Source organism: Pleurodeles waltl, chromosome 1_1 (genome assembly GCF_031143425.1).
Source record: "Pleurodeles waltl isolate 20211129_DDA chromosome 1_1, aPleWal1.hap1.20221129, whole genome shotgun sequence".
NCBI lineage: Eukaryota > Metazoa > Chordata > Amphibia > Caudata > Salamandridae > Pleurodeles > Pleurodeles waltl.
The window spans coordinates 143,973,764-144,000,431 of record NC_090436.1 but is presented as its reverse complement, the minus strand read 5'-3'; the positions used below and the strand labels follow the sequence as shown (position 1 = coordinate 144,000,431).

General features: G+C 45.7%; 1 protein-coding gene across 1 annotated transcript in view; it reads left to right on the top strand.

Annotated features, from left to right (window-relative positions):
• Nucleotides 1-214: 214 nt before the first annotated feature.
• The window catches only part of LOC138276496 (E3 ubiquitin-protein ligase TRIM39-like), a 95,855-nt gene continuing 69,401 nt past the window's right edge, over nucleotides 215-26,668 (top strand). Inside the window, exon 1 of the mRNA XM_069219201.1 lies at nucleotides 215-687. Within this exon, the coding sequence (XP_069075302.1) occupies nucleotides 274-687 (414 nt within the window). The 5' untranslated portion in view covers nucleotides 215-273. The remainder of the gene's footprint in view (nucleotides 688-26,668) is intronic.

Below are 26,668 nucleotides of genomic sequence, written 5' to 3'. Positions count from 1 at the left end.
TTGACCTCAATGGAAAGGGAACCTGATGGCGGGGCGGTGCAGTGGTCCTTAACGTGCCTAGATACCACACGGAGAAGGGGTGGACAGCAGTAGGGCAGGGCTGAAAGCCTTGAGACACATTTCTGTGTCTCCGTCCAATGTGCACCGAGGAAGTCCCTGAAGCAGCCACTCCCTCTTAACACAACCAGGAAGTCCCATCACGCGCAGGGGGAGGAGAGACAGGCACGCGCAGAGAAATTACACTTCATTCTAACCTGTGACATTTCAGGGACCATGGCTGTAGCTGCTCAGGTCACCAGTCTCAAAGATGAGGCCACCTGTTCCATCTGCTTGGAGTATTTTACTGATCCTGTGACTATTGATTGTGGACACAACTTCTGTCGCTCCTGCATCACTCCGTGCTGGGAGGGAAGAGGTGAAAACTTCCCCTGTCCGCAGTGCAGAGAAATGTCAACAGAGAGAAGCCTCCGCCCCAACAGGCAACTCCGAAACATTGTGGGAATGGTAAAACAACTTCATCTGGCCCCCGTGAGGCCCCCAGAAGGGAATCTGTGCGAGAAACATAACCAGGCGCTGCTGCTGTTCTGTGAAGAGGATCAGACCCCCATCTGTGTTGTGTGTGACAGATCCAAGGACCACAAGTCTCACTCCGTGAGTCCCATCGAGGAGGCTGCAGAGGAGTACAAGGTATGTGTAAGGGTGTTCAGAGATTACAAATTATGTCACCCTTAAGCCTCACAGGTAAGGCTGGAGAAGACCACAAAGGGGGGTGGGGGGGTGGGTGTGTGTGTGTGTATATTAAAGGATCCCAAGTGCACCTCACAGGGACGATTGCAGAGGAGTAAACGGTGTGTGGACGCACAGGATCATAGCGAAGTTACTCATTGGGCCTGATCGGGAACGCGGCAGAATGGTTCAAGCTCCCATAGGAGAGTGTGTGTGAGTAACATAACCAGGCGCTGCTGCTGATCTCTGGAGAGGATCAGACCCCCCCTCCCCACCCGGTGTTCTGTGTGATGGGCCCAGTGAACACAGGTCTCACACTGTGACTCCCATAGATGTAGCTGCCCAAGAGCACAAGGTATGTTTGTGGCAGCGCTTGTACGACCAGTCACATTCCGTAGATGAATACAAGGTATTGTGTGGGTGTTCAGCTTACCTGCACATTTTGCAAGATAAAACTAGAAGGGGGTCCTTGTGCCGCCCAGCTAGCACTCGGTGTGCAAGTGATATCGGATGTTGTTTGCTGTGACATTTCACCCATATGGGTGATAGGGCTCCGTCCCCCTCGCTTCTGATATTTTAAGTTTTGTTACATCAGCGCCTGTCTCAAGATGCGCATCTGGTTGTCCGAGACTGGGCCCAGGGTCCAGCACGCCTAGGTGCCACCTCACGTGTCACCCTCTGCAGCCCCCCAGGTGGTCCCAGGGGCTCGAAGCTTAAGCCCTGCTGAGCTCGGGGCTTTCACTGCACCCTCTCCCATCTCATTACAGCGTGAGCTGGGGTCAAGAGAACTGAGGGAGAGTCGGAGAGGGAAATATCAAGAGGGAAAACAAGAGAGAAGGAGAAAAGGAGACACGCAGAGGTGGTCAGAGAGAGCGAAAATAGAAGACTGGAAACTGGGGTTCAGAGGGAGGCGGAGCCGGAGCCGGAGGGGACGGTGGCAGGTGTCACGCGATACACTAGACCGAAAGAGAAAGAAAACAAGAGGTTAAGGAGTTACACATTTACGAGATATCGGGTGCACGCCCATGTTTACATTTTTACGTGTCCATTTATTTTGTAACCATAGCTCTGGATGTTCCTTAGTGCAGGAAATACACTAAAGCATGAAAAGTAAGTCCCCGGGATGTTAGACAAGGAGGAAAAAGCGAGGTAGGCCAGAGGAGGATTATTTAACAACAGTCCGGGGTAGACTTCTCTCAAACCAGAGCATGTCGGGCCATTCCTCGGCAGTCATTCTCCTAGTGTCGACCAGGCTGCTGTGACACGCTTTGATGGCAGATTGTCGGGGATGACAGATTGTCGTAGCCTGCTTGCTTCACCCCAGCCCTCCACCCCCGAGCCAGGTTCCATAGAGAGGGCTGACAGACCACAAGGTATCACTAGTGTAGCAATGACGCCATCGGCTCTGGTGCAAGCAAGGAAAACGGCGTGGGGTGTAAAATACAGCATTTTTTAGGATTCACTGGCCCCCGTTGGCTCTGGGCCCCAGTGCCACTGCACCTGCTGCATTAATGGTAGCTACGTTCGCACAAAGCATGAGTGCCGATGATCGGGGTTCATAACTGAAAACACTTTGTGAGTTCATACAGGACTCTGCAGATAAACAAAATGTGTGCCAGCGGGAGTTAAGGGGATCACCCAGTGCATTTGTATAGAGGCGGCCAGCGAAACTCAGAAAGTGATGTGTGCCATAGCGCCTGGGACACATGACCCACACTGTGAGGCCCATAGAAACGGCTGCAGTAGAACAAAGGGTGTGACATTCATAGTCCTGGGGTCACAGGTCACTCAGACCCTTGAACTCAGGTCCTCAGAAGAGACTGCCAGAGAGCGCAAGGTATGTACAGCATCCATTTTAGGACATCCTCATTCCTCACTCCTCATCCCTGCTTCTCATCCATCATCCCTAGTTCTCATCCATCATCCCTACTTCTCATCCATCATATATTATCCCTTCTTCTCATCCATTATCCCTACTTCTCTTCCATCATCCCTACTTCTCATCCCTGCTTCTTATCCATCATCCCTACTTCTCATCCATCATCCCTGCTTCTCTTCCATCACCCCTATTTCTCTTCCATCATCCCTATTTCTCATCCATCATCCCTACGTCTCATCCATCATATATAATCTCTACTTCTCATCCATCATCCCTACTTCTCATCCATCATCCAAGCTTCTCTTCCATCATCCCTACTTCTCATCCATCATCCCTGCTTCTCATCCATCATCCATACTCCTCATCCCTGCTTCTCATCCATCATCCCTACTTCTCACTTCTCATCCATCATCTCTACTTCTCATCCATCATCCCTACTTCTCATCCATCATCCCTGCTTCTCATCCATCATACATCATCCCTACTTCTCATCCATCATCCCTGCTTCTCTTCCATCACCCCTACTCCTCATCCCTGCTTCTCATCCCTACTTCTCTTCCATCATCCCTACTTCTCATCCCTTATGCCTGCTTCTCATCCCTACTTCTCATCCATCATTCCTACTTCTCATGCCTCATCCATCATCCCTACTCCTCATCCATCATCCCTACTCCTCATTCTTCATCCCTCAGTCATACCAACACATTTTCAGTTTTGTGAAACACACCTTCACACTGATTGGTTGGGAACAGCCAGTCAGAGTTATGAGAGAGAGCTGCATTCTATTTCAGTGAAAAACAGCCTCCTCATTGCACATGGTGGGTGAAGAGGGAGGAGAGGAAATGCAACTGTGTGTTTGTTTCCAGTGAATTCAAGGCTGCACAATATTTCATTTTATTTAACTCAGTGTTTTTCTGTTTGCACAGGCCTCTCCAGAAAGCTCTGCTGGTTTGGGAAATACAAGGAGTGCACAGCCTGGGCCATAAATCAGCTCTTGGAGAAAGGGTTATACAGGTCATCTACAGTTCAACCAAAAACCTTTCTGGTTTCAGTTTCATATGTAGAAATAAAATGTTTAAAATCAACTCTGGTGACAGTGCAATCCTATTCATCCAAACCTTTTCTGGTTTCATTTTTATTTGTAACAAATAAAATGTTTAAATCTGAGCCTGCTTTTTATTTGTAACAAATAACATGTTTACATCTGAGGCTGCTTTTATCTCTGAGAGCAATTTTTTTTCTTTTCTGAAACCAGAAAGATTTTCGATGAACTGTAGATGAACTGCATAACCCTTTCTCCAAGAGCTGATTTATGGCCCTAGCTGTGGGCTCTTTGTGTTTCCCAAACCAGCAGAGCTGTAAGAATGCAGCTCTCTCTCTCATAACTCTGATTGGCTGTTCCTAACCAATCAGTTTGAAGGTGTGTTTCACAAAACTGAAAATGTGTTGGTATGACTGAGGGGTGAGGAATGAGGAGTAGGGATGATAGCTGAGGCATGAGAAGTAGGGATGATGGATGAGAAGCAGGGATGAGGGATGAGGAGTAGGGATGAGGAGTAGGGATGAGGAGTAAGGATGATGGAAGAGAAGCTGAGATGATGGATGAGAAGTAGGGATGATGGATGAGAAGTAGGGATGATGTATGATGGATGAGAAGTAGGGATGATGGATGAGAAGTAGGGATGGTGTATGATGGCTGAGAAGTAGGGATGATGGATGAGAAGTGAGAAGTAGGGATGATGTATGAAAAGCCGGGATGAGGAGTAGGGATGATGGAAGAGAAGCAGGGATGATGGAAGAGAAGCAGGGATGATGGATGAGAAGTAGGGGTGATGGATGAGAAGTAGGGGTGATGGATGAGAAGTAGGGATGATGGATGATGGATGAGAAGTAGGGATGATGGATGAGAAGTAGGGATGATATATGATGGATGAGAATTAGGGATGATGGACGAGAAGTAGGGATGATGGAAGAGAAATAGGGATGATGGAAGAGAAGCAGGGATGATGGATGAGAAGTAGGGATGATGGATGAGAAGTAGGGATGATGGATAAGAAGCAGGGATGAGACAGGGATGAGAAGTAGGGATGATGGAAGAGAAGTAGGGATTATGGATGAGGAGTAGGGATAATATATGATGGATGAGAAGTAGGGATGATGGATGAGAAGTAGGGATGATGGAAGAGAAGTAGGGATGATGGATGAGAAGCAGGGATGAGAAGTAGGGATGAGGAGTGAGGAATGAGGATGTCCTAAAATGGATGCTGTAGGTATGTCGGTCATAGTTCCTGAGTCACATGTCGCACCCTGAGTCCCTCAGACGAAGCTGCAGAAGAGCACAAGGTGCGTCATTCATAGTCCTCGCGTCACAGGTGGCACCCTGAGTCCCTCAGACGAAGCTGCAGAAGAGCATAAGGTGTGTCATTCATAGTCCTCGGGTCACAGGTCGCACTCTGAGTCCCTCAGAAGAAGCTGCAGAAGAGCACAAGGTGCGTCATTCATAGTTCCTGGGTCACAGTTCGTGCACTGTGAGTCCCTCAGACGAAGCTGCAGAAGAGCACACAGAGTGTCATTCATAGTTCCTGGGTCACATGTCGCACTCCGAGTCCCTCAGATGAAGCTGCAGAAGAGCACAAGGTGCGTCATTCATAGTTGCTGGGTCAAAGGTCGTGCTCTGTGAGTCCCTCAGAAGAAGCTGCAGAAGAGCACAAGGTGCGTCATTCATAGTTCCTGGGTCACAGGTCGTGCACTGTGAGTCCCTCAGACAAAGCTGCAGAAGAGCACAAGGTGCGTCATTCATAGTTCCTGGGTCACAGGTCGCACTGTGAGGCCCTCAGAAGAAGCTGCAGAAGAGCACAAGGTGTGTCATTCATAGTTCCTGGGTCACATGTCGCACTGTGAGGCCCTCAGAAGAAGCTGCAGAAGAGCACAAGGTGTGTCATTCATAGTTCCTGGGTCAAAGGTCGTGCTCTGTGAGTCCCTCAGAAGAAGCTGCAGAAGACCACACGGTGTGTCATTTATAGTTCCTTGGATCAAAGGTCGTGCACTGTGAGTCCCTCAGAAGAAGCTGCAGAAGAGCACACGGTGTGTCATTCATAGTTCCTGGGTCACAGGTCGCGCTCTGTGAGTCCCTCAGAAGAAGCTGCAGAAGAGCACAGGGTGCGTCATTCATAGTCCTCGGGTCACAGGTCACACTCTGAGTTCCTCAGACGAAGCTGCAGAAGAGCACAAGGTGTGTCATTCATAGTTCCTGGGTCGCACTCAGAGTCCTTCAGAAGAAGCTGCAGAAGAGCACAAGGTGTGTCATCCATAGTTCCTGGGTCACAGGTCGCACGATGAGTCCCTCAGAAAAGGCAAGAGCACAAGATATTCCATTAGAGCCCTAGGGTCTCTGGGCGCACACAGTGAGCTCCCTAGGAGTGACTGCACAAGGAATGTCAATCACATCTTTGGCTTAACACGTTGAACAAAGTGATCCCCGTAGAACAGGCTGCAGAGGAGCACAGGGTATGATTGTCCTAGACCTGGAATCACAGGTCACGCATGACGAGCCCCATAAAAGCGACTGTAAAAGTGCCCCAGTTGTGCCTGTCCCAGCTCTGTCTCCACAGGTTGCAAACCCCAGACTCAAAGTTCTCTGGGACTCAGACTCAGAGAAGAGTGAGCCCCATAGAAGAGGATGTAGAAGAGCACAAACTGTCTTTTTAAAGAGCTGGATCACATATCCCCCTCCTTGAGTCCCATAGGTTTGCCTGAAGGATGTTTCAATCAATCAATCAAAGATTTATAGAGCGCACTAATCACCCGTTAGGGTCTCAAGGCGCTGGGGGGAGGGGGGGACTACTGGTCGTAGAGCCATGTCTTGAGACGTTTCCTGAATGTCAAGAGGTCTTGGGTCTGGCGAAGGTGGAGCGGTAGGGAGTTCCAGGTCTTGCCGGCTAGGTGAGAGAAGGATCTTCCTCCGGCAGTGGTGCGGCGGATGCTGGGGATGGAGGCGAGGGCGAGGCTGGCAGAGCGAAGATTGTGGGTGGGGGTGTGGAAGGTGAGTCTGTCGTTGAGGTAGGCTGGGCCTGTGTCGTGGAGGGCCTTGTGTGCGTGGATGAGGAGTTTGAAGGTGATCCTCTTTGATACTGGTAGCCAGTGAAGGTCTCTGAGGTGGGGGGAAATGTGGGTGCAGCGTGGGATGTCCAGAATGAGGCGGGCGGATGCATTCTGGATTCTTTGCAGCTTTGTTAGGAGTTTGGTTGTTATTCCTGCACATAGGGCATTTCCGTAGTCCAATCGGCTGCTGACCAGGGCGTAGGTGACAGTTTTCCTGGTTTTGACGGGAATCCACTTGAAGATTTTGCGGCGTATGCGGAGAGTATTGTAGCAGGAAGAGGAGATGGCATTGACCTGCTGAGTCATGCTGAGTGTGGAGTCCAAGATGAAGCCTAGGTTGCGTGCGTGGGTGGTGGGTGAAGGCGCGGTTCCTAGGGAGGTGGGCCACCAGGAGTCATTCCAAGTTGAGGGGTTGGTGCCAAAGATGAGGATTTCTGTCTTGTCTGTGTTTAACGTGAGGAGGCTTGATTCCATCTAGCTGGCGATGGCGTGAAGTCCGTTGTGGAGGTTGTTCTTTGCAGTTGTAGGGTCTTTCGTGAGGGAGAGGATGAGCTGAGTGTTGTCTGCGTAGGAAACTATGTTGATGTGGTGGGTTCGTGCGATGTTGGTGAGGGGAGGCATGTAAACGTTGAAGAGCGTGGGGCTGAGCGAAGATCTTTGGGGAACGCCACAGATGATTCTGGAGGCTTCTGACAGGAACGGTGGGAGGTGGACTCTGGGTTCTGCCTGAGAGAAATGACAAGATCCAGTCGAGTGCCTTGTCGTGGATTCCAGCGTTGTGGAGGCGTGTGCGGAGAGTGTGATGACATACCGTGTCGAAAGCTGCAGATAGGTCCAGGAGGATGAGTGCTGCTGTTTCTCCTTCGTCGAGCATGGTCCTAATGTCGTCTGTGGCAGCAATGAGTGCAGTCTCGGTGCAGTGGTTTCTGCGGAATACGGATTGGGAGGTGTTGAGTACCTTGCTGTCTTCCAGGAACTGGGATAGTTGGCTGTTTATGATTTTTTCGATGCCCTTGGATGGGTAGGGAAGGAGGGAGATTGGCCGGTAGTTCTTGAGGTCGTCTGGGTCTGCCTTTGGTTTCTTCAGCAGGGCGTTGATTTCTGCGTGCTTCCATCTTTCTGGGAAGGTGGCTGACTCGAAGGAGCTGTTGATGGTTTTGCAGAGGTGGGGGGCGATGATGATGTTTGCCTTATTGAAGATATGGTGTGGGCAGGGGTCAGATGGTGATCCAGAGTGGATGGAGGCCATGGTGGTGGCGGTGTCCTCTATGTTGACGGGGGTCCAGGTGTGGAGGAGGTGGGTGTTGCTTGGAGCGTTGGGTTCTTGAGTGTTTGTAGTCAGCTGATGGGTCTGGGGTTTGAAGCTATTGTCAATTTCTTCTATCTTTCGACGGAAGTGGGTTACCAGTCAGTTGCAAGACTCCTGTGATGGCGGGGGTTCGTTGGAGCAGGTCCTGGGGGTGGAGAGCTCATTGATGATGCAGAAGAGCTCTTTACTGTTGTGAGCGTTGGTGTCGATGTGATTTTTGAAGTGGGTCCTTTTGGTGGTGCGGATCAGTTGGTGATGTTTGCGTAGGGCATCCTTGAAAGCGATGTGGTTGGAATTGGTAGGGTCAAGGTGGCAGTTTTTTTCCATTCTGTGACATAGCCGTTTGGATTCCTGCAGTTCTGGAGTGAACCAGCTGGCCTTGATTCTGTGGGAGGTGTTTGGATTTTTTTTGAGTGGTGCAAGGGTGTTGGCGCAATCTTCTATCCAGCAATGCAGGTTGGTGGTGTGTTGGGGTCCAGGGCCCCAGGGGGTGGGGCCCAGGCGAGAGTGGAGATCAGTTGATCCGTTGATATTTTGCTCCAGTTGCGTCGGGGGGGTTGTGTGTGGTGGTGGTGAGTGACTGGTTTCTGGTGGGAGAAGTGGATGCAGCGGTGGTCTGTTTTAAGAGTACACAGAACATCAGTGGATGTTCTGGGATCTCAAGAGGTATTCTGATCTTGGTACCTAGGAAGGCTCAGGACTTCTGTCTTTGAGTGTTATAGGATCTCAACCTGCGCTCTGGCATCTATAAAGAAGCAGTGCCAAATATAAACAGTATATCTGTGAGGTTTACAGGATCTTGAGTAATTCGAGCTTTAAAGCAGGCAAGGCCCAGGAGTACACAATGTATCTGAGGGTTTGCAGGGATCTCAAGCATGTGAAGCCCAATGAGCTAAAAAAAGAAGGCAGTCCAAGGGTGCATGGTATGTCTAGGTGTGTTCCGGAATCTCAAGTCTTGCTGTGGGCTCCAAAGTGGAGACGTTTGAAGAGTACACAGGGAGTCGGTGAATGTGCAGGGATATCAGGCACCATGGGCTCTATAGCAGAGGAGGTCCAAAAGCACACAATATGTGTTCTGGGATCTCAGGCAGTTCTTTGGCCTCCATACAGAAAGAGGACCAGCAGTACAAGGTATGTCTCCCAGTGGATTAAAATCTGAGGTCTTATCCATTGAGCTAAGTATCTTACAGCTCTGGGATCACAGGTTACAAACTGCGGGCACCTTAGAAGTGAAGGCAGAAGACCCAGGAGGGTGTCTCACAGCCTTGGAATCGCAGGTCACACCAGGGATGCCCCATGTTGGATGATGGCAGAAGAGCACACGGTGCACCTGTCACAGCGCTGGGATTACTGCACACACTGTGAGCCTGCAGAGGAGGCTTTAGATGAGGAGAAATTATTCATTAAATTCTAGTGGAGCTGTAGAGAACAATACCCAGGAATAAAGGAGATTGGACTTCATTCAGAGTTGGGCAGATGCTGGATCCACCGAAAAGTGGTGGATAGCCTGTGGCCATGCTTGCAGCCCCCCCCCCGCCACCACCTTAGAGTCATTGGAAGTGCTGTGTATGTAAAGGGGGGGATTCCACTGCCTCTACCAGCAGAAACCGTAGGTTCATCCATCAGTGGGCCCTCAGTCAATGTCCATTGCATCGGACAATCTTCCAGCTCCGGATCGCCATGGAAAGCAGGACTGTCTCTCAAAGGAAAATAAGGAAATGACCACCACTCACTGGAGAAAACTCACCCAGCATTTCAGGGGCATTTCATGTTCGCATTTTTATTACAAACTCTCAAGAAAGAAAAAACAAAAGCAACAAACTTTGCAGAGCGGACTCTTTAAACGTGGCACTCGCTCAGCAAAGCTTCAGTGCCTTGGGATGAGTGACTGCCGCAGCAGCTCTGCTGAAGCCACAGAGATCTCCGTGGATAGCTCTGCTGTGCCAGCCTAGAGGAGATCTGTAAGTACAGCAGTCAGTCTTCCAGCAGGACAGCGGAAGCATCACTTCATTGACCTGCATGACGAGCTGCTATACAAGCATTTAGGTCTATATGTTCAAGGCATCCTTGGAAACAAGACAAAAGACAACTAGTGGAGCACACATATATCACAGTTCCTAAACTTCACCAAAAGCAGTATCAATAAAAATGTGTATCAATACAGACTTATTTTTTAATTACAAGATAATTTATACACAGGAATGATAATGGGTATGTGGTAAGTTAATTCAAATCAAACATTTTATTAAACATAAGAAACAATTCTATATCCAAGAAATGCAAATCACCTAACAAACCCAAAATAACATTATGGATTGTATAATTTGAAAACCAGATTCAAATGATTCAATCACATCTGTGACCAGTTCATAAAAGTTCAAACTAAGAGCAAACTTTGCTGATGTTGACAGGATTCAGCCGACACGTGTTTTGTCCTGTTTTTCTTTTTTTTTTAAACACATTTTTTATTGTTGTTCAGCCAGTACTTACATTGCAGTTTTTTAAAAATCTTTCTATAACATTTGTTATGCAGTACAGAGTCGTGTTTTAACGTCATTTTATAACATTTCCATACAGTGCATTGCATCGCCTTATTGCCTGTTTCAACTTTTAACCGTTTAACATCGCTACTTAACTTTTATCAACTACTTGGTCATCTTATTCCAACTATACCTAGGGTTTTTAGTTACCAGGACACAAATTTATACTATTGTTCTAGTTTTTCAACTTTGTAATTTCTAGTCTGTTGGGGGTTCTTCCTTTGTGTATTATTCTACTCATCTTCTTCTTCACTCAGTGTCTCAAAATTTTCCATTAGTGTATCCCAATCTGGGGCTACCGGGCATTCTCTCATTCCAGAGTTATCTACTTGCCTAAGTGCCTCACCCTCTGCTTTTCCCCATTCCATCACCTCTGCTTTCCATTGTGTTGTCGTGGGGGCTGTGGTTGCTTTCCATCGCCTTGTTAGAAGGCGCTTCGCTAACAGTAGTGCCAGATTTATGAGTCTGAGTAGTGTTTTCTTTTTCTTTAGGTGCGGGAGCATACCAAGCATACATGTCCCTGTTGTGTATTGTATGGTATTACCAGTCATTTTGCCTAGTATGGTAGTTACTCCTTTCCAATATGCCGCTATATCAGGGCAGCTCCAGAGCATATGCAGTAAATCAGCATCTTCTACTCTGCACCTGGGGCACGCAGAGGATGTCCCCGGATGTAGGATATGTAGTCTGTGTGTTGTGAGGTATGCCCTATGCAGAATGGCAAATTGAATACATTTAAATCTCGTATTACGGGATATTTGACCTGGGTACTTTAGTATGGTGGACCAGTCTTCTTCGGATAATTCCTTATCTATATCTGTTTCCCATTTGAGCTTAAGCGCTAACAGGGGATATGCCAGGTGAGTTCTGACTCCCCTATTTAGCCATTTTATTAAGTGTTTACCCTGCCCTACAGTGTATATAGCACGGACAAGATCATGCGTAGGAGGCTCCTTATTGTCTGTGTACCAGTGTTTCTTGACGTAGTGTGTAATACTAGCGTATAGTAGAAAGCTTGAGGGGGGCAAACCGTGTTCATGGATATAGTCTGTGTGGTTAAGCAGTTGCTGGTCTTTGAATAGGGCACCAACCATGTTTATTCCCTCTTGTGCCCAGCTAAGTAGTGTGTTGTGGGTTAAGGTACCTGCTGTAACTGGTAGTCCCAGCAGTGGTATATTGGGAGAGTAGGGGAGTATGTCAGAGGTATATTTTAGTGATAATCTCCAATACTGCAGGGCCACCCCTAGAAGAAGTGGTATGTTTCCGGGGATCGGCCTCCTGGGCACAGCCTAGCATGTATGCTGCCCTTGTCAAACATTAATTGGGTATATTCTATTTCTTGGAGGTTGCGACTGGCCAGCCAACATGCTAGCCATTGAAGTTGGCTTGCTATGCAGTATGCTTTAAAATCCGGCGCACCCATACCCCCCTGGTCCACGGACATCTGCAGGTTAAGCAAACTTATTCGACGTCTACCTCTTCCCCATATAAGATCTAATAGCATGGAATTGAGTGTTTTGAAGTAGGATTCTGGTACCCTTACTGGTAAATTCGTGAAACAGTATAAGAGGCGGGGTAGCATTACCATTTTTGCCAGGGCTAGTCTTCCCACTATCGATATTGGCAGCGTGATCCAGAATTGAATCTGTGGTCTTAGTTCGGACATGGCTTTCTTTAGGTTCCCCTCTAGTAGGTCTGTCGAGGTGCGATATATATGGATGCCAAGATAGCGGAATGTGCTTGTGGCCTTTTGTAGTTGTTGTTCTCCAAATGGTATTGTACTATCATCATTTGATTCATGGAAGGTGAATGCCATAGATTTGTTAAAATGATTAGCCAGTCCTGACAATGGTGTGAATTTCTGGAAGAACAATGCTATTGTGTCGGGGGTTGTCGAAGGTCCTTAATATAAAATATAATATCATCTGCATATAACGAGACTGCATGTTTTGTTTTTTTCTATGTCTATTCCCCATGCTCCGCTGTCCTGTCTCAGAAGTTGATCCCGGGGTTCTATTGCCAGGGCAAATAATAAGGGGGACAAAGGACGTCCCTGCCTAGTGCCTCTATTTACCTGATATGCGTCAGATATATTCTGTCCTGTGCGTGCTCTTGCCGTTGGTTCAGCATACAAGAGACGGACCCATTTTGTGTATTTCAGTGGAATCCCACATTTTTCCAGCACTGCCAGCATATAATCCCAATGTAGGGAGTCGAAAGCCTGCCGCAGATCTAGTGAGAGGCACCCCGCGTGTGGAAGTCCCTTCCTGGCCACGTCCATTACGTGATACAAGCGGCGAATATTGAGGGAGGTGCATCTGGATGGGATGAAACCACATTGATCTGTGGGGATCAGGCCACTGACATAGCCGAGAAGTCTCTGCGCTAATATTTTTGCTAAAATCTTGCACTCCGAATTCAATAAGGATAGTGGTCTGTAGGATGAGATGTCAGTTGCATCCTTACCCGGTTTTAGTAGGGACGTCACTATTGCTTGTTTGGTAGTATCTGGGAGATGTCCCAATGTCAGTGAGGCTTGATATAGTCGTTCCAGGTGTGGGGCCAGCTGCACGCTGTATGTGGAGTAAAACTCGGATGGGAGTCCATCCAAGCCTGGTGTCTTGTTCTGTGCCATGCTCTTAATAGTTTCTCGTATCTCCCCTTGCGTTATTTGGGCGCTTAGTTTCTCTCTGGCCTCTTCGTGGAGTGTTGGGAGTTCGATGTTAGCTAAAAAGGCATTAATTTCTGCTCTCTCCATTAATGGTGGGGCGGAGTATAGGGCTGTGTAATAGTCTCGGAATGCATTGTTGATTTCTAGTTGTGTTGTTATATTTCCTTGGTGTGGGGTGTTGATATGTATTATAGGAGTGGAGGGTGGATCATCCCTTATCAATCGTGCCAAGAGTGCACCCGCCCTGTCTCCCTCGCTGTGTGCTCGTTCCCTATATTTAGCATGGCCAATTTTTCTCAATCTCTCGAGAAGGTGTGTGTGTTCGGTTCTTGCTTCCTGTAAGTGTTGGGCTTTGTGGGGCTGTGCTATTGATTCTTTTTCCAGTATTCCCAGTCGGTTCTCCACCTGTTGCAGTTCTCACATTAGTGTTTTCCGCACTCCCGATACATTACTCATTAATGTACCTCTTATCACTACTTTGAATGCTTCCCGTTCTATCAGAGGGGAAGACGCCGATCCTGTATTGTTTTAAAAAAAAAATTGGTGATCGTCTGACTCACTTCTTCCCTCAGAGGAGTGTCCTCCAGTACTACTGGCTGTAATCGCCACGTAGGGATAGGTGTAGACGACCTACCCCATAATATGGTCAGTTCTAAGGGATTATGGTCAGAGAGCGTCTTTCCCAGGTATGTGGTCTTAGTCACTTGTGTCTGTAACGATGTTGTGCAAATCATACGATCTAGTCGTATGTGGACTTATGTGGATGGGAGCAAAAGGAGTATTCCCTCATACTAGCATTTTTGGCCCGCCATATATCTATAAGTGACCAGCCCTGCATCCAAGCTTTTAGCGCTTCCGCTTGTTTTTGGATGTTCGTCCCGGACAGTGGTGGGGTACTACGATCTAAGCTGGTATCAAGTATTGCGTTAAAGTCTCCCCCCATTATCCACGGAATATGTGCCCATTGTAGCAGTGTCTTCGATATTCTCTCCAGAAATGCATCTTGTCCGACATTAGGGGTGTAAATGCTACCTACTACTATGGGTTTCCCGTCTAGGTTGCCCTTAATTAGAGTGTATCTGCCTTCCACGTCTATTTTAGTATCTAGTACTTCAAAGGGTACCCCGGCCCTAATCCATACAGCCACTCCTCGCGCGAATGACGAGTATGATGTGTGTAAAAATTGCCCCCTCCATTTCTTGCGGAGTTTTGAAACTTCGTGGGTGGTAAGATGGGTCTCTTGTAAATAAGCAATGTGTATTTTTCGGCGGTTTAATTGGGCCAGTATTCTATGTCTTTTTTGTATGGCTCCCATTCCCCTTACATTCCAAGTTACAATGTTGTATTCATACTGTGCAGCCATTCTGCGGTGTTAGCCTCTTCATCCCTCCCATGACTCTCCATGTCTGGTGTCCCCTATGTATAAGTATATGCAGATTATTTGTAGATGACAACTGTGTGTAACAGTGAACAATTCTGCGTCTTAACTGAAAGACCAGGTAGAGTGCCTAACTTTTCTGTAGTACATAACTATCATATTATAACAAAAGCATACGAATAGTGAGAAGCCTACGAAATTGGGCAGTACAAGATGTGAAGTCTATGTTTCTTGCCCGTAGATAGCGGGTTCTTTTGTGGATTAGGGAGACCGCGGAGCTCTACCCCCCGAGCCCACCATTTGGAGGAAGGCCTTAGGCCCTGTAGAGTATGGGTAGCATAGTTTCTAGCATTGAGGGGAGTGCTCAACACAGATCTCGGCCTGTCTGTGGGGTAATTGCAGGAAATAGCGTCAGGCTCCCTTCTGAGTCCGACGCCACGGTGCTGTCCTTCGACGAGGGCCCATCTGGGGGGGGGAGTTTGTCTCTTGTAGGGAGTATGCTGATTGTATCGCGTCATTTTGGCCTTCCAGCGCTTGTTGGAGTGTCGGGCCAGTTTTTTTCCGCTGCGTTTGCAGTCTGCTTTGCTTGTCTTTGCGGGGTTGGTGATATTGTCTCGTGGGGGGGGGGGGATCACCTGGTTCTCTAGTTTTTGACTGTGGGAAGGTCTCATCCAGCCAGGCACACACCAGGTCTGGAGTCTCAAAAAAGTGAGTCTTTTGGTTATATGAGACTCGCATTCTGGCCGGGAATAGGAGGGCGTATGTTACACCTTCTTTGCTTTACTCCCTACAAAGATGTTCTGCGTTTCTGAACTACCATTGTGTAGTCTGGATAGAAGGAAATTCGGGCATTGTCTACTATGATGGGATCCAGTTCTCTTGCTATTTGTAGTATGGTATCCCTGTCTCTGTAGTTCAATATCCGCGCTATTAAGGGACGGGCTGGTGCTCCCGGCGGGGGTTTCCTGCTTGGGATACGGTGTGCTCTCTCTACCACAAAGTGGACTGATAGACGATCCTCGGCAATTAATTTCAGCCATCCTTCCACATAGTGTGTTGGGTTTTTCCCTTCTTTTCCTTCCGGGATTCCTAGTATGCGAATATTATTGCGCCCTTGACCGCCCTTCTGCATCTTCGGCTCTTTCTTGTAGAGCTTGCACTTGTTGTTGAAGTAGTTCAATGGCGGTTCTATTTTCCTTATGGGTTGGAAGTATTTCTGTTACATTGGATTCTGTTTTCTGTATTCTGTCAGATAGTTTTTTTTTATCATCTCTTAGGATATTCAGTTCTGCTGTGATAGATCCTAGACTGTTCTCAATTGCTTGCCGGGAGTCTTTGATTTCTCGTAGAATAAGATCAAGTTTGTCCGCATGGTTTTTAACCAGTATTTCCGGTGTAGGGTCGTTGGGTCTAGAAGCTTCTCCATTTTCGGAGTGTTTGCCTTTGGTGCGGCCCATGGCTGGTTGTGCAATTTGTGTTGAGTTCGAGCGTCGGTGTACACTATGGATCCAGCATATATTGTATGCTAGGTCTGTATACAGACTTTGTGGTTGGCAGTGGGGGGGTCAAGTATTCATTGTATGCCTTCGCGGGCCTACAGGTCGGCAGCGTTAGGGAGTCGAATGAGGCTTCGGTGCGACACAGAGTCGATAAACTGTTTACAATAATTGTGTTCCTAAGCTAAGGTCCATGAATGATAGCCTCGCTTTTTTATTGTTTCGTGCTTGTCACGCGGGAGACAGAGAGTTGGGTTCTGCTCGGATCTCAGCCGAGCAATGTTTTAAAGTCTTTTTATTCTTCTTAGCGCCCCTTTATTTTGCACGTGTTTCAGCGGGTATGTTCCTGTCCCATCAAAGCCTCCTCTTAGGGGGGGTTGTGGGCCGCAGCCCTACCAGCAATGTCTCGTGCCCCCCACCGCCGCGTTTGCAGTTATATTAATTAGGTGGCCCTCACCTTTGTTTCCTTGTCTCTGGGGCCTTTCTTGATATTGTGCTTTCTCTTGGGCGGTTAGCCACGCCCCCGTGTTTTGTCCTGTTATAGGACTTTTTCAAGGCTCTTAACATAAAATGTAATCCATTTTCTTCTATTGCACCACCAATGCTTTTGGGTAATCATCTATTAGGCGAATGTAATCCAATTTTGCAGTAAGAATAGATCCAAAAACATCATGTCAACAGGAAGATTCCATCTAGATTTTGCCACGTCTCATGTTAAAGCAACACACAAATGACCCTTAATAACTCTGTTCTCGGCACGGTTGTGCTCACACCATGAGTGTATTGTATTCTTCAGGACGCCGAACAAAAGAAACAAATTCAACACACCTTATTTCCTCTTCCCCTCCACTTGCAGAAACACTTCCTGTCCTTTATGGACTGGCTGTAATGTGACTGATCAGCCCACCTTAATGTACCCAGTCCCGGTGGCGTTACCCCCTCAAGAAAAATATTTTGTTTCATCCTCTGTTAGACCTATTGAGCTCTGCTCCAATGTCTGTCAGTGTTAATACTAAAGGAACCTCATGTGGCGTCCAACAATACCCCCAAGTTCTGCCCACCTCCCTCGTCCTCCTTCCCCAGAAGAAACCTCATGTATCTCCCTACAATGCTGTCAACAGCTGGCCCTCCCCTCTGGTCCCCCTCTCCTAAAGAAACCTCCTGTGGATCCCTGCAATACTTTCAACTATCTCCCTTCCCCTAAGCATCCAAGAAGTCTCCATGAATGGCCATCTTTAGGATGCCCAAGCAGGGGTTAGGCCTAACAGAGGTACAAGTCTGTTATTACAGTTTTAGATGGTCCTTGTCCAGTGGTTGATGTCAACCATGTAGGTAGCCTGCTTTTATTAGATCTTTTGATAGCATTAGATACTGCCCAGCACATGCTGAGCTGGCATTGGTGAAACTGTGCAGAAGTTTTTCTGAACTTTCTCTTTGAGAGGTATCAGTGAATATCACTTCATCCTTTCATCACTTCGACCAGTGACATCACCTATCGTAAGCGCAAAGGTTCTGTGCTGTCACTTTATCTGTTTCATCTATATCTCGGACCACTTGCTTTGCTCATTTGCTCTCACATTTTTCAGTTATATTCTGTGAGGATGACACTCCGATATTATTTAGATTGAGTGACCTTCTTGCAGGTGATCTGCCTCTGAAGTTAGAGCTTGTATGGGCCACCACTAGCTGAATCTGAATGTAGACAAAGCATAGGTACTGGTCAATAGTGGAAACCCCAACCTTTGACATCTATCTCTCTGTCCCACAGATTTTGAAACCTAAAGCTCTGATGAGTCTGGGAGGAAAAATTGATTAGTTTCTCTTATCTTTCTAAAGACGGTTGCTGTGGTTTTGTTACAGCATTAATCATATCAGATTTGGATTACTGCCGCAATGCCTACCTGGGTATAAACTCCGTCTTGACCCATTGCCTTTGGTCCATACAAAACCAACCAGCTCATATGGTAGCCTAGGTACCCTGGCTTTGACGCTTCCATCTCTGTTCTGGTTGCCTATCCAAGTTTTTTATGATTTAGAGTGACATGTGTTGTTCACCTCTCCTTTTATAGACTTCCACCTCGTTTTTTCTCTGTCTGCATGGATAGTTACAGGCCCAGCAGATCTCTTTGCTCCTCTAACTTCCTCTCTATATACAAATATTATGGAAAGCATGTCTGGGTAGCTGCACCTTATCGTTTTTTGCGCCTGTGGAATTCTCTGCCACTTAGGCCCCTATTTATGGAAGCTTAGCGTCGCCTTAGCACCATTTATTTCGGCGCTAAAGCAGCGCTAACTTAACTCCATCTTTATATTATGATGCTTGACCCATCTAGTGTCAAAATATTAGAATTAGCTCAATTTTCAGGATGCGCAAACCTAGCTTATGTCAATGAGGTGCAAAGTAGGCGCTCCCATCCTTAAAATGACACTAGCCCCCCCAGTGCCATATTTAACTCCCGGCGCAGAAACTAAAAAGAAGAAGGTCTCTCCTTTATCTCTTGTTCGAAGTTTTATTCTCAGTAGATAAAGTCATCCAACCCTGGCAGATCATATCAGCAACTGCCTTACAAACTACAACAATTCTACATTCCACTTGCTGTTGCTAAGCAGCTTCCTAACATTCTTCATTATACCATCTAAATACAACACATCTTCTCTCTTATAATTTAAAGAAATTTAAAAAAACGGATATACATCATCCTAAAAAAAAAATGACACAATGGATTAAACTAAATACAATGCACAAGCACAAAAGACACTACATAGAGAACTATATACAGAAATAGTTTTTAGTAATCTTAATAGCACATTACTTTGAGTAGTAATCCTTCAAATATTCTGGCCTTTTAACAGTCCTCTTCTCCAGACACCACCTTCTCGGCAATGTCTTACTTACATCTCCTGACTGTCCTTGATGCACTCTCAACCATACCCTTATCTCTTGATCACTACACCTCACCACATCACCCATGTTCCATCTCTTGCCATCTTCCACAACCACACTACACCTTTTTACTCCCACACTGCGTTTAGGATCTGACCATCTGGACAAACCTTTCTTCACATCACGCACCAATCTGGTACGTACCCAATCACCAACCTTTATCTTGCACATCCTTACCTTACTCCTCAACCTTCCATCATACCTTCCCTGCATTTCTTCCCCACGACAAAGAAACTTCTCACTATTTACATATTTTCTACCTGCTCTTCCCATCCATCCAGGAGCAATGTTGGTGCACGGTTTTCTGCCCTTCAATAACATAAACGGTGTTTCCAACGTTGCAGAATGAGGAGTTGTACGATAACTCCATAATAAATTCTTTAACTCTGTCTTCCAATCTAGATTGTTCTGAAGAGACAGCTGGATATTATCCCCCAACACTCTATTAAATCTTTCCACCAATCCATTATCACTGGGATGTGCTACCGCAGTCCTTACATGTTTAACTCCACAACCATTTAAATACACCTCAAACTCATTAGATGTGAATTGTGGTCCATTATCCGTCACTAATTCTGTGGGATAACCTTCTCTTTTCCAAACCTCCTCACAAAATGCTATAATCATGGACGATTGAATGTCCTTCACTACACTGACCTCTGGCCACTTGGAATGGTAATCAACTATAACAATTACAAAATCTCCTCCACTACCCACCAAATCAAATGGCCCTCAAATATCCATTCCTACTCTCTGCCAAGGATTCAGTGGAAAAGGAACAGGAATAACCAGTGCCTTTTCACTTACATGCGTCTTGTCACTCCGTGCACAACTCACACAATCCCTTACAAACCTCTCCACATCCTTATCCATGCCTGGCCACCAGAAGTCCTCCCTTGCTTTCCTTTTCATGCCAGACATTCCACCATGTCCATCATGCAACATTTTCAAAATGTCTTGTCTTCATTTGAATGGTACAACCAATTTGTCCCCTCTCCACAACATATCATTTGGTACTGACAACTCTGACCATACATTTTTGAAATTCATTATCAAACCAGAATCTTCTCCTACTTCTGACCACCTTTTACACACATTATTCATTACAGCTTGCAACTCTTTATCCTCCTGTACAGCTAATTTCCACACACTTTCACTTATGGCCATACCTTCCTTGTCCTCCAAACTTGCTACCTCAGATTTAATTTCAATCGGTAACCGTGACAAACAATCAGCATTCACATTTACAATACCCGGCACATACTTCACATTAAATGTGTATTCCTGTAATTTGTACACCGATCTTGTAATTCTTGAAGATGCACGGCTTGCACCTCTTGTAGTGAATAAATCCACTAACGGTTTATGATCCGTACGCAGCTCAAATCTTCTCCCCCATACATAATTTCTAAAATAGTGTATTCCCCACCAACAAGCTAGGGCTTCCTTTTCAATCACCAAAACGATGTTTCCGCCCCCTTCAACGTTCGTGATGCAAATGCAATTACGTGTTCTCTTCCCTTGTGAATCTGCATTAGTACTGCACCTAATCCATACATGCTAGTATCTGTTGAAACAATAGTATGATCTTGTACCACAAATGGTTTCAATTAAACGGCATCAACTATACATTTTTTAAATTTAAGAAACGTTTGCTGACATTCATCCGACCGTACATAATGTTGATTTCTCTTCAATAATACACGTAACGGTTCTGCCAATATCCCAATATTTTTGACAGATTTGGCATAGTATTCCACCAATCCCAGGAATTACCTTAACTGATCTTTGTTCTCCGATCTGGGTGCCTGTTCAATGGCATCCATTAAATTCTTCTTGGTCTTTATTCCTTCCCATGTGATTGTGTGACCTAAATACTCTACACAATTGCGTGCAAACTTACATTTATTCACTTCAGCTGTTAATCCCACATTTACAATATCTGACACACCTTCCTCAACAAACTATCATGTTCCATCACATTTTTGCCCCACACCAGTACATCATCTTGGAAACATGCTCCAATTGACCCAATAGGCTCTGCATAACTCTCTGAAATAAAGCAGATGCAGATGCAAGACCAAACAGCATGCAAACAAATCTAAATGCTCCCTCTGGTGTAATAAAAGAAGTTAAATGCCTAGATTCCGGATGCAGCATGCTCTGGTGATATGCGCTTGACAAATCTAAGGTTGAAAAGACCCTACCACCCTTCACTCCGGCTAATAACTCATTTATATTGGGGATAGGATGCCAATCCACCCATATGTTGTCATTCACATCTCTTAAGTCCACACACATTTGAATCCTACCATTTGGTTTACGAGCCAAAGCCACTGGACTTAACCACTCTGATGGCTCTATTTTTTCAATCACGCCAAACTCCAACAATCTTGTAAGTTCTTCTTTCAAAGCATCCTTCAAAATTATCGGTACACTTCTGACTTTATGTACAATTGGCAACGCTCCTTCCTTCAACACTATCCTATGTTGAAATTTTTTCAAACAACCTAGTTCACTATTAAACAAATTTGGAAATTCACTTTTCCACTTTTCCACTTCATCTTGTTCAACAGCTAACACTTGTTCCTCCTTGTTTGGATCCAGTACTATTTTTAACGCTCTTTGTTCTCTCCAACCTAACAAACAACGACCCTTCTCCACTACATACACCCAACATTCAGTTTCCCTTTGTTTAAAACTACCTTTCCCCAGAAACAACCCATAACGGGAATTCTATTTCCACCATATCCCACCAACTCAACATCGGAATTGGATAAATCACATTGCTCCATCTTCTTCCACGTCGTTTTGTCAATCAATGTGAAAGGAGAACATGAATCTGCCCACATACTAACTACAATTCCATTCACATAAATTGCACACTCAGGAGGGGTATACTGATTTTTTTTCGAGTTTACAAAATTTACCCCCTTGTTCTTGTACCTGCGCTGGACTGCCATTTATCATGAGTACATCTATTTGATTCTCAACGTTTTCTGACATATTTTGTTCCTGCACATCATCCCCATACAAACAATTTACATTCTTTTTCTTATATGACCCCCTTTTTTGATTGCAAAGCATAGAAAAATGACCCACTTTACCGCACAACAAACATTTGGCCTTCCTTGCAGGACAACTGGTAGAAAAAGCTAAATGTTTCATACTTCCACATCTAAAACATCTTTTTTTTCTATCCATCTTATTGTTAGGCTTGAATTTCATGCTATTAACTGATTGTTCCAACACATCTTCCGCATTATTACTCAATTCTTTGACATATCTCGAAGTATCTTCTACACGTTTTGTTATTGTAATAACCTCATTTAAAGATGGATCCTTCAAACTTAATAGTTTTTCCTGGATATGTAAACTTTTAGTGTGGTTGATCAATTGGTCTCTAATTATTTCTTCTTGCAAATCCCCAAACCTGCCTGTAATCGCTAGCATCCGAAGTGCACTCACAAATTGATCTATTAACTCGTGAGATGCTTGTGCCCTAGAGAAAAACTTATGACGTTCTACCACAATACTTAATTTGCTTCCAAAATGATTTTGCAAAGCTAACATTGCATTTGTATACACATCATCTTCATCACCTTCTTCATCCGATCCTGCATTCTCATTCACCACACCATTTTTATATGGTAGCGTTTTCAAAACCTTCCTCCCTTCAACCCCCAGATTATGTTTCAGTAGTGCTAATTTCCTTTTTGCCGTAAAAATAGCTCCACCCAACGCCTCTAAATATGTCTCAAAAGCCTCTTACCAGTCCTCCCAAGACATACATGGTTCACCAGAAACAGATAGAAATGTGGCTGGGGGCGCTGTAGCTTGCATGGTTAAATACTACAGTACCTCAAATACTACACTTAACCCTCTAAATGTACCCCCAATTAACAAATTAAAACAAAAAAAGTAGTCACTGTCATCTAATTGCTTCTGTTCCAGTGCTGGAATACGATTGTGTCAGCTCGATGTTTTCGAGCGTCAATGAAACACCGTATAAACGTGTTACAGTACAATTTATGCAAATACAGTAAAATGGTGCCGAAGCGTTGTGGAAACGCAAAATTCTTAACATGACATGAGGGCTTCATTTGTGCAACGTGTAATTCTCTTTAATGTATGGACTACGTGCAGAGCTGCATTTTTTACTCACAATGACAGTTTCTTTCTGTTTGACCTTTTGACTTGCTTTTCTCTGAATTCTTGTTTGGTCACACTCAAGGCCTAGATATGTTATCCGTGACTTGTTAGCTCAAGGCGTCTCAGTGGCGACATGTCCTATACTTAATCAGTTTGTGAAATGTTGTCAGATGAAACCGTTTCTGTTAATTTGGCAACCTGCATCTTGCTGATCTTGCTAAACTTGTTTGGGGAAGGGTTATGCACATATATGGACTTAACTAAGCATGCACACAGTTGGAGGGAGGTGGAATTTACAGTATAAAGATGACCAGGGAGATGGGTTGGGGGTTGCTACTGCTTTGCACGAGAAGACGCGAGTGCTCCTGTGTTTGTAACCCACTGCAGCGATTAAACTGATGGCCAACGCTGACTCTTCGTATTCTATTGAGTAAATAGTTGGTGCTCTCTCCTACTGGAAGACACCCTGGGGAAATTTAGGCCCCTACAGCGTCACTATGGATACAGTCACGCTAGCACCAACAAGTTATTTCAGTGCCAGCACGTTGCCATGGTGCTGATGCGTGCATACATCACTTCCTTGTTGCCGGGCGTGGTACGTATTCCGTGCGTGTTTATTTACGAGAGAGGAAATCTTTCGTGCTGGCACGCAGGGCGCTTCTGGAATTCCTACGATCTTCAAAATGTAACAACGCTGGCTAAGGTAACGCTCGGTAAACCCGCGCATGCACCGCCCAGCTCTGTAATCTTCTGTACCAGCACGCGGGGCACCCCTGGAATCCTCACAATTCTCAAAGTACAACAACGCAGGGAAAGCGAAATATCTCTTCCTTGTGCCTTTCAAATCAGCAGTAAGCACGTCCTCGCATTGGCACTCCGACTTCAGGCATAGATTCTCCCCAAAAAAATTATAATATCCAGTCCTCCAATGACTAGACTGTTTCAATATTGCAGATCGCTGTCCTTAACATCCGACTGTTACTGCTGCTGTTACACACGTCTCCACATCTGCACACTACCCAAAAACACATGTGGTCTTCATTTGTACTCTGCCAAGGCGCTTACACAACTTGATCCCATCCTCATCGCCAATAAAAAGAAGAAGGTCTCTCCTTTATCTCTTGTTCCAAGTTTTATCCTCAGTAGAAGATAAAGTCATCCAACCCTGGCAGATCACAGCAGCAACTGCCTTCTGCCTTACAAACTACAACAATTCTACATTCCACTTGCTGTTGCTAAGCAGCTTCCCAACATTCTTCATTATACCATCTAAATACAACAGAAACAACTCGCGGGTGGGCCCTCTTATCGCCATTATTTAAAGCGTGGTGAGCCCAGGTGTTAAAGTGCAGGTAGGCCCATTTCCATGGGGAAACACCATGGAATGGGCACAAAGATGCCCACCTCAAACCCCACCAACACCACCACCCACACCACAGGGACACTACAGAAGTAGTGAGCCCATCCCAGGTAATTTGCAGGTAAGTATTTGTGTATGTGGGTGGTATGCCATTGGGGGTCCCATACATGGAGCCCCCTGTCTGGTGCTTTGTATGTAGGGCTTGCCCAGGGGACACTGGTCCCCTGTGGTGGGCATTGGGGTGGTGGTAATGACTCCTGTCTATGCTTAGACAGGAGTCATTTTTTGGCTGCTTGTGCGTCACAAACGGACGCTAGGCTGATTAGCAGTAGACATTTTGCCGCTAACCAGCCTAACATCATCTCTGACCCACTAGTGCCATTTCCCCTAAAGTCATCCCCCACCGGCTAACATCTTTTTTGTGATGCTAGCCATTCCTTAGTACCATTGTGCGTCATTTCATAAATATGGCGCACGGATGGCTTTAAGGAATGGTGTTAACTGGCGTTAAAAAAAATAACGCACAACTACGTTAGCGCAGTTCTGCTCCATTTTTCATAAATATGGGCCTTAGTGTTACACCAATTAGTGTACATCTTTGCTTCACGTAAAAGCTGCAAATATCTTAACACATATCTGGACTAGAGATCTTTAGAAATGGTGTCTATTTCAGTGATAAACTAACTCTAGGTTCAAGAAACCAAGAGGGATGTAATGTTCTTTATAAATCATTTATTACATAGCACGACATGAGGGAAGACATTCCTGCCAGCCCCTTTCTTAACTTTTAACGTTTTGAAACACGAGTGGCGTTGGGACCTCTGCCACCGCAGGACATGCTGATTCAATGACCATCTAAATTATTATTTCCTAACCCTTTAAGGTGCTTGATTTTGTGTCCAAACACACCTTGGGTGTTCCAGATTCCAGATTCTCTCTATGAATTCCTTGCTGGTGCTGGACTCTCTGCCACCAAACCGATGCAGTTTCTGTCTTATTTACTGCCTAACCCCATCAGGTGCTTGATTTTTTTGCCCACAAGCACCTTCGGTGTTAGGGGTTCTCACCGAGTGTGATTTATTTCCTGGATCCCGAGACTGAGATCCATACGTTCTGCTATTATCACCAGTTTTATTTCCTTACACACACCACACCGTGGTGCTTGCCTCTGACTAGGACCTAGGTGGTTTGATTCCTTCTGTTCTCCTCCGTAGACTGCGAGGCTCATCCTCTGTCTATCATGCTTCCTTGCTCCTTCTCCCTTTAACCTGGAACATACAACTTTCCAGTGCTCAGTCCACTCTCCTTTGTCCTGATGAAGGCCCTCCTAATTATGTCCGGGCCGAAATGCCACTGACACATTTGACAGTAAAGATGTGTGTCATTTGTTAAAATACAAAGTGCAAGACAAGGACTATAGCAACTTAATCATTGACACACACTGAGAGTTTACCATTTTTGTTTGTATATTGTCTATCACAGTAATTTTTTTACAAATCACAATTTGGGCTACATCTGTCATCGCTGTCCCTTGTGTGCTCCCTTTCCACACTGAGTACATTCATGAAAGTTAAGTTAATGTTATGTGTCTATGTCCTCTACTTTGATTTCAGATTCATATAAAGATTTCTCAATATCATATGTTTACATGACTTTTTAGAGTTCTCCTTTGATGTAATTTACTGGTTGGTGATTTTTAATCAGTATAGCGCATAGTTAACTATAATATCCTGAGCTAACATCTCTTGTGGAGTTTGTTGCGTAGCGATAGGCCTTTTCTGTTGACCCTCATACACTTTATGTACCATCCATGCTGCCCAGCTGGGTGTGTACTGGTGGTAAAGACTCTGATCACAACATGCCCTTCCCTGTTCTGTCCTCACCCTAATATCAGCCAAATAGCCGTGCTCAGGAAGAACTAATCATCAGCCACTTGCTAACAAAGGTCTTCATGTAATTTGTAAAAGTCACCCTATCTCCAGCCTCCTCACTTGTGTCTGGATGTCCACCCTCCAGCCACAGAAATGCAGGTAATACAGTCCCCCACTGTCTGGGGAAGATTTTCATCACCTTCCATCTTGTGTCATGTCAATCCAATGGCATCCAAAATTG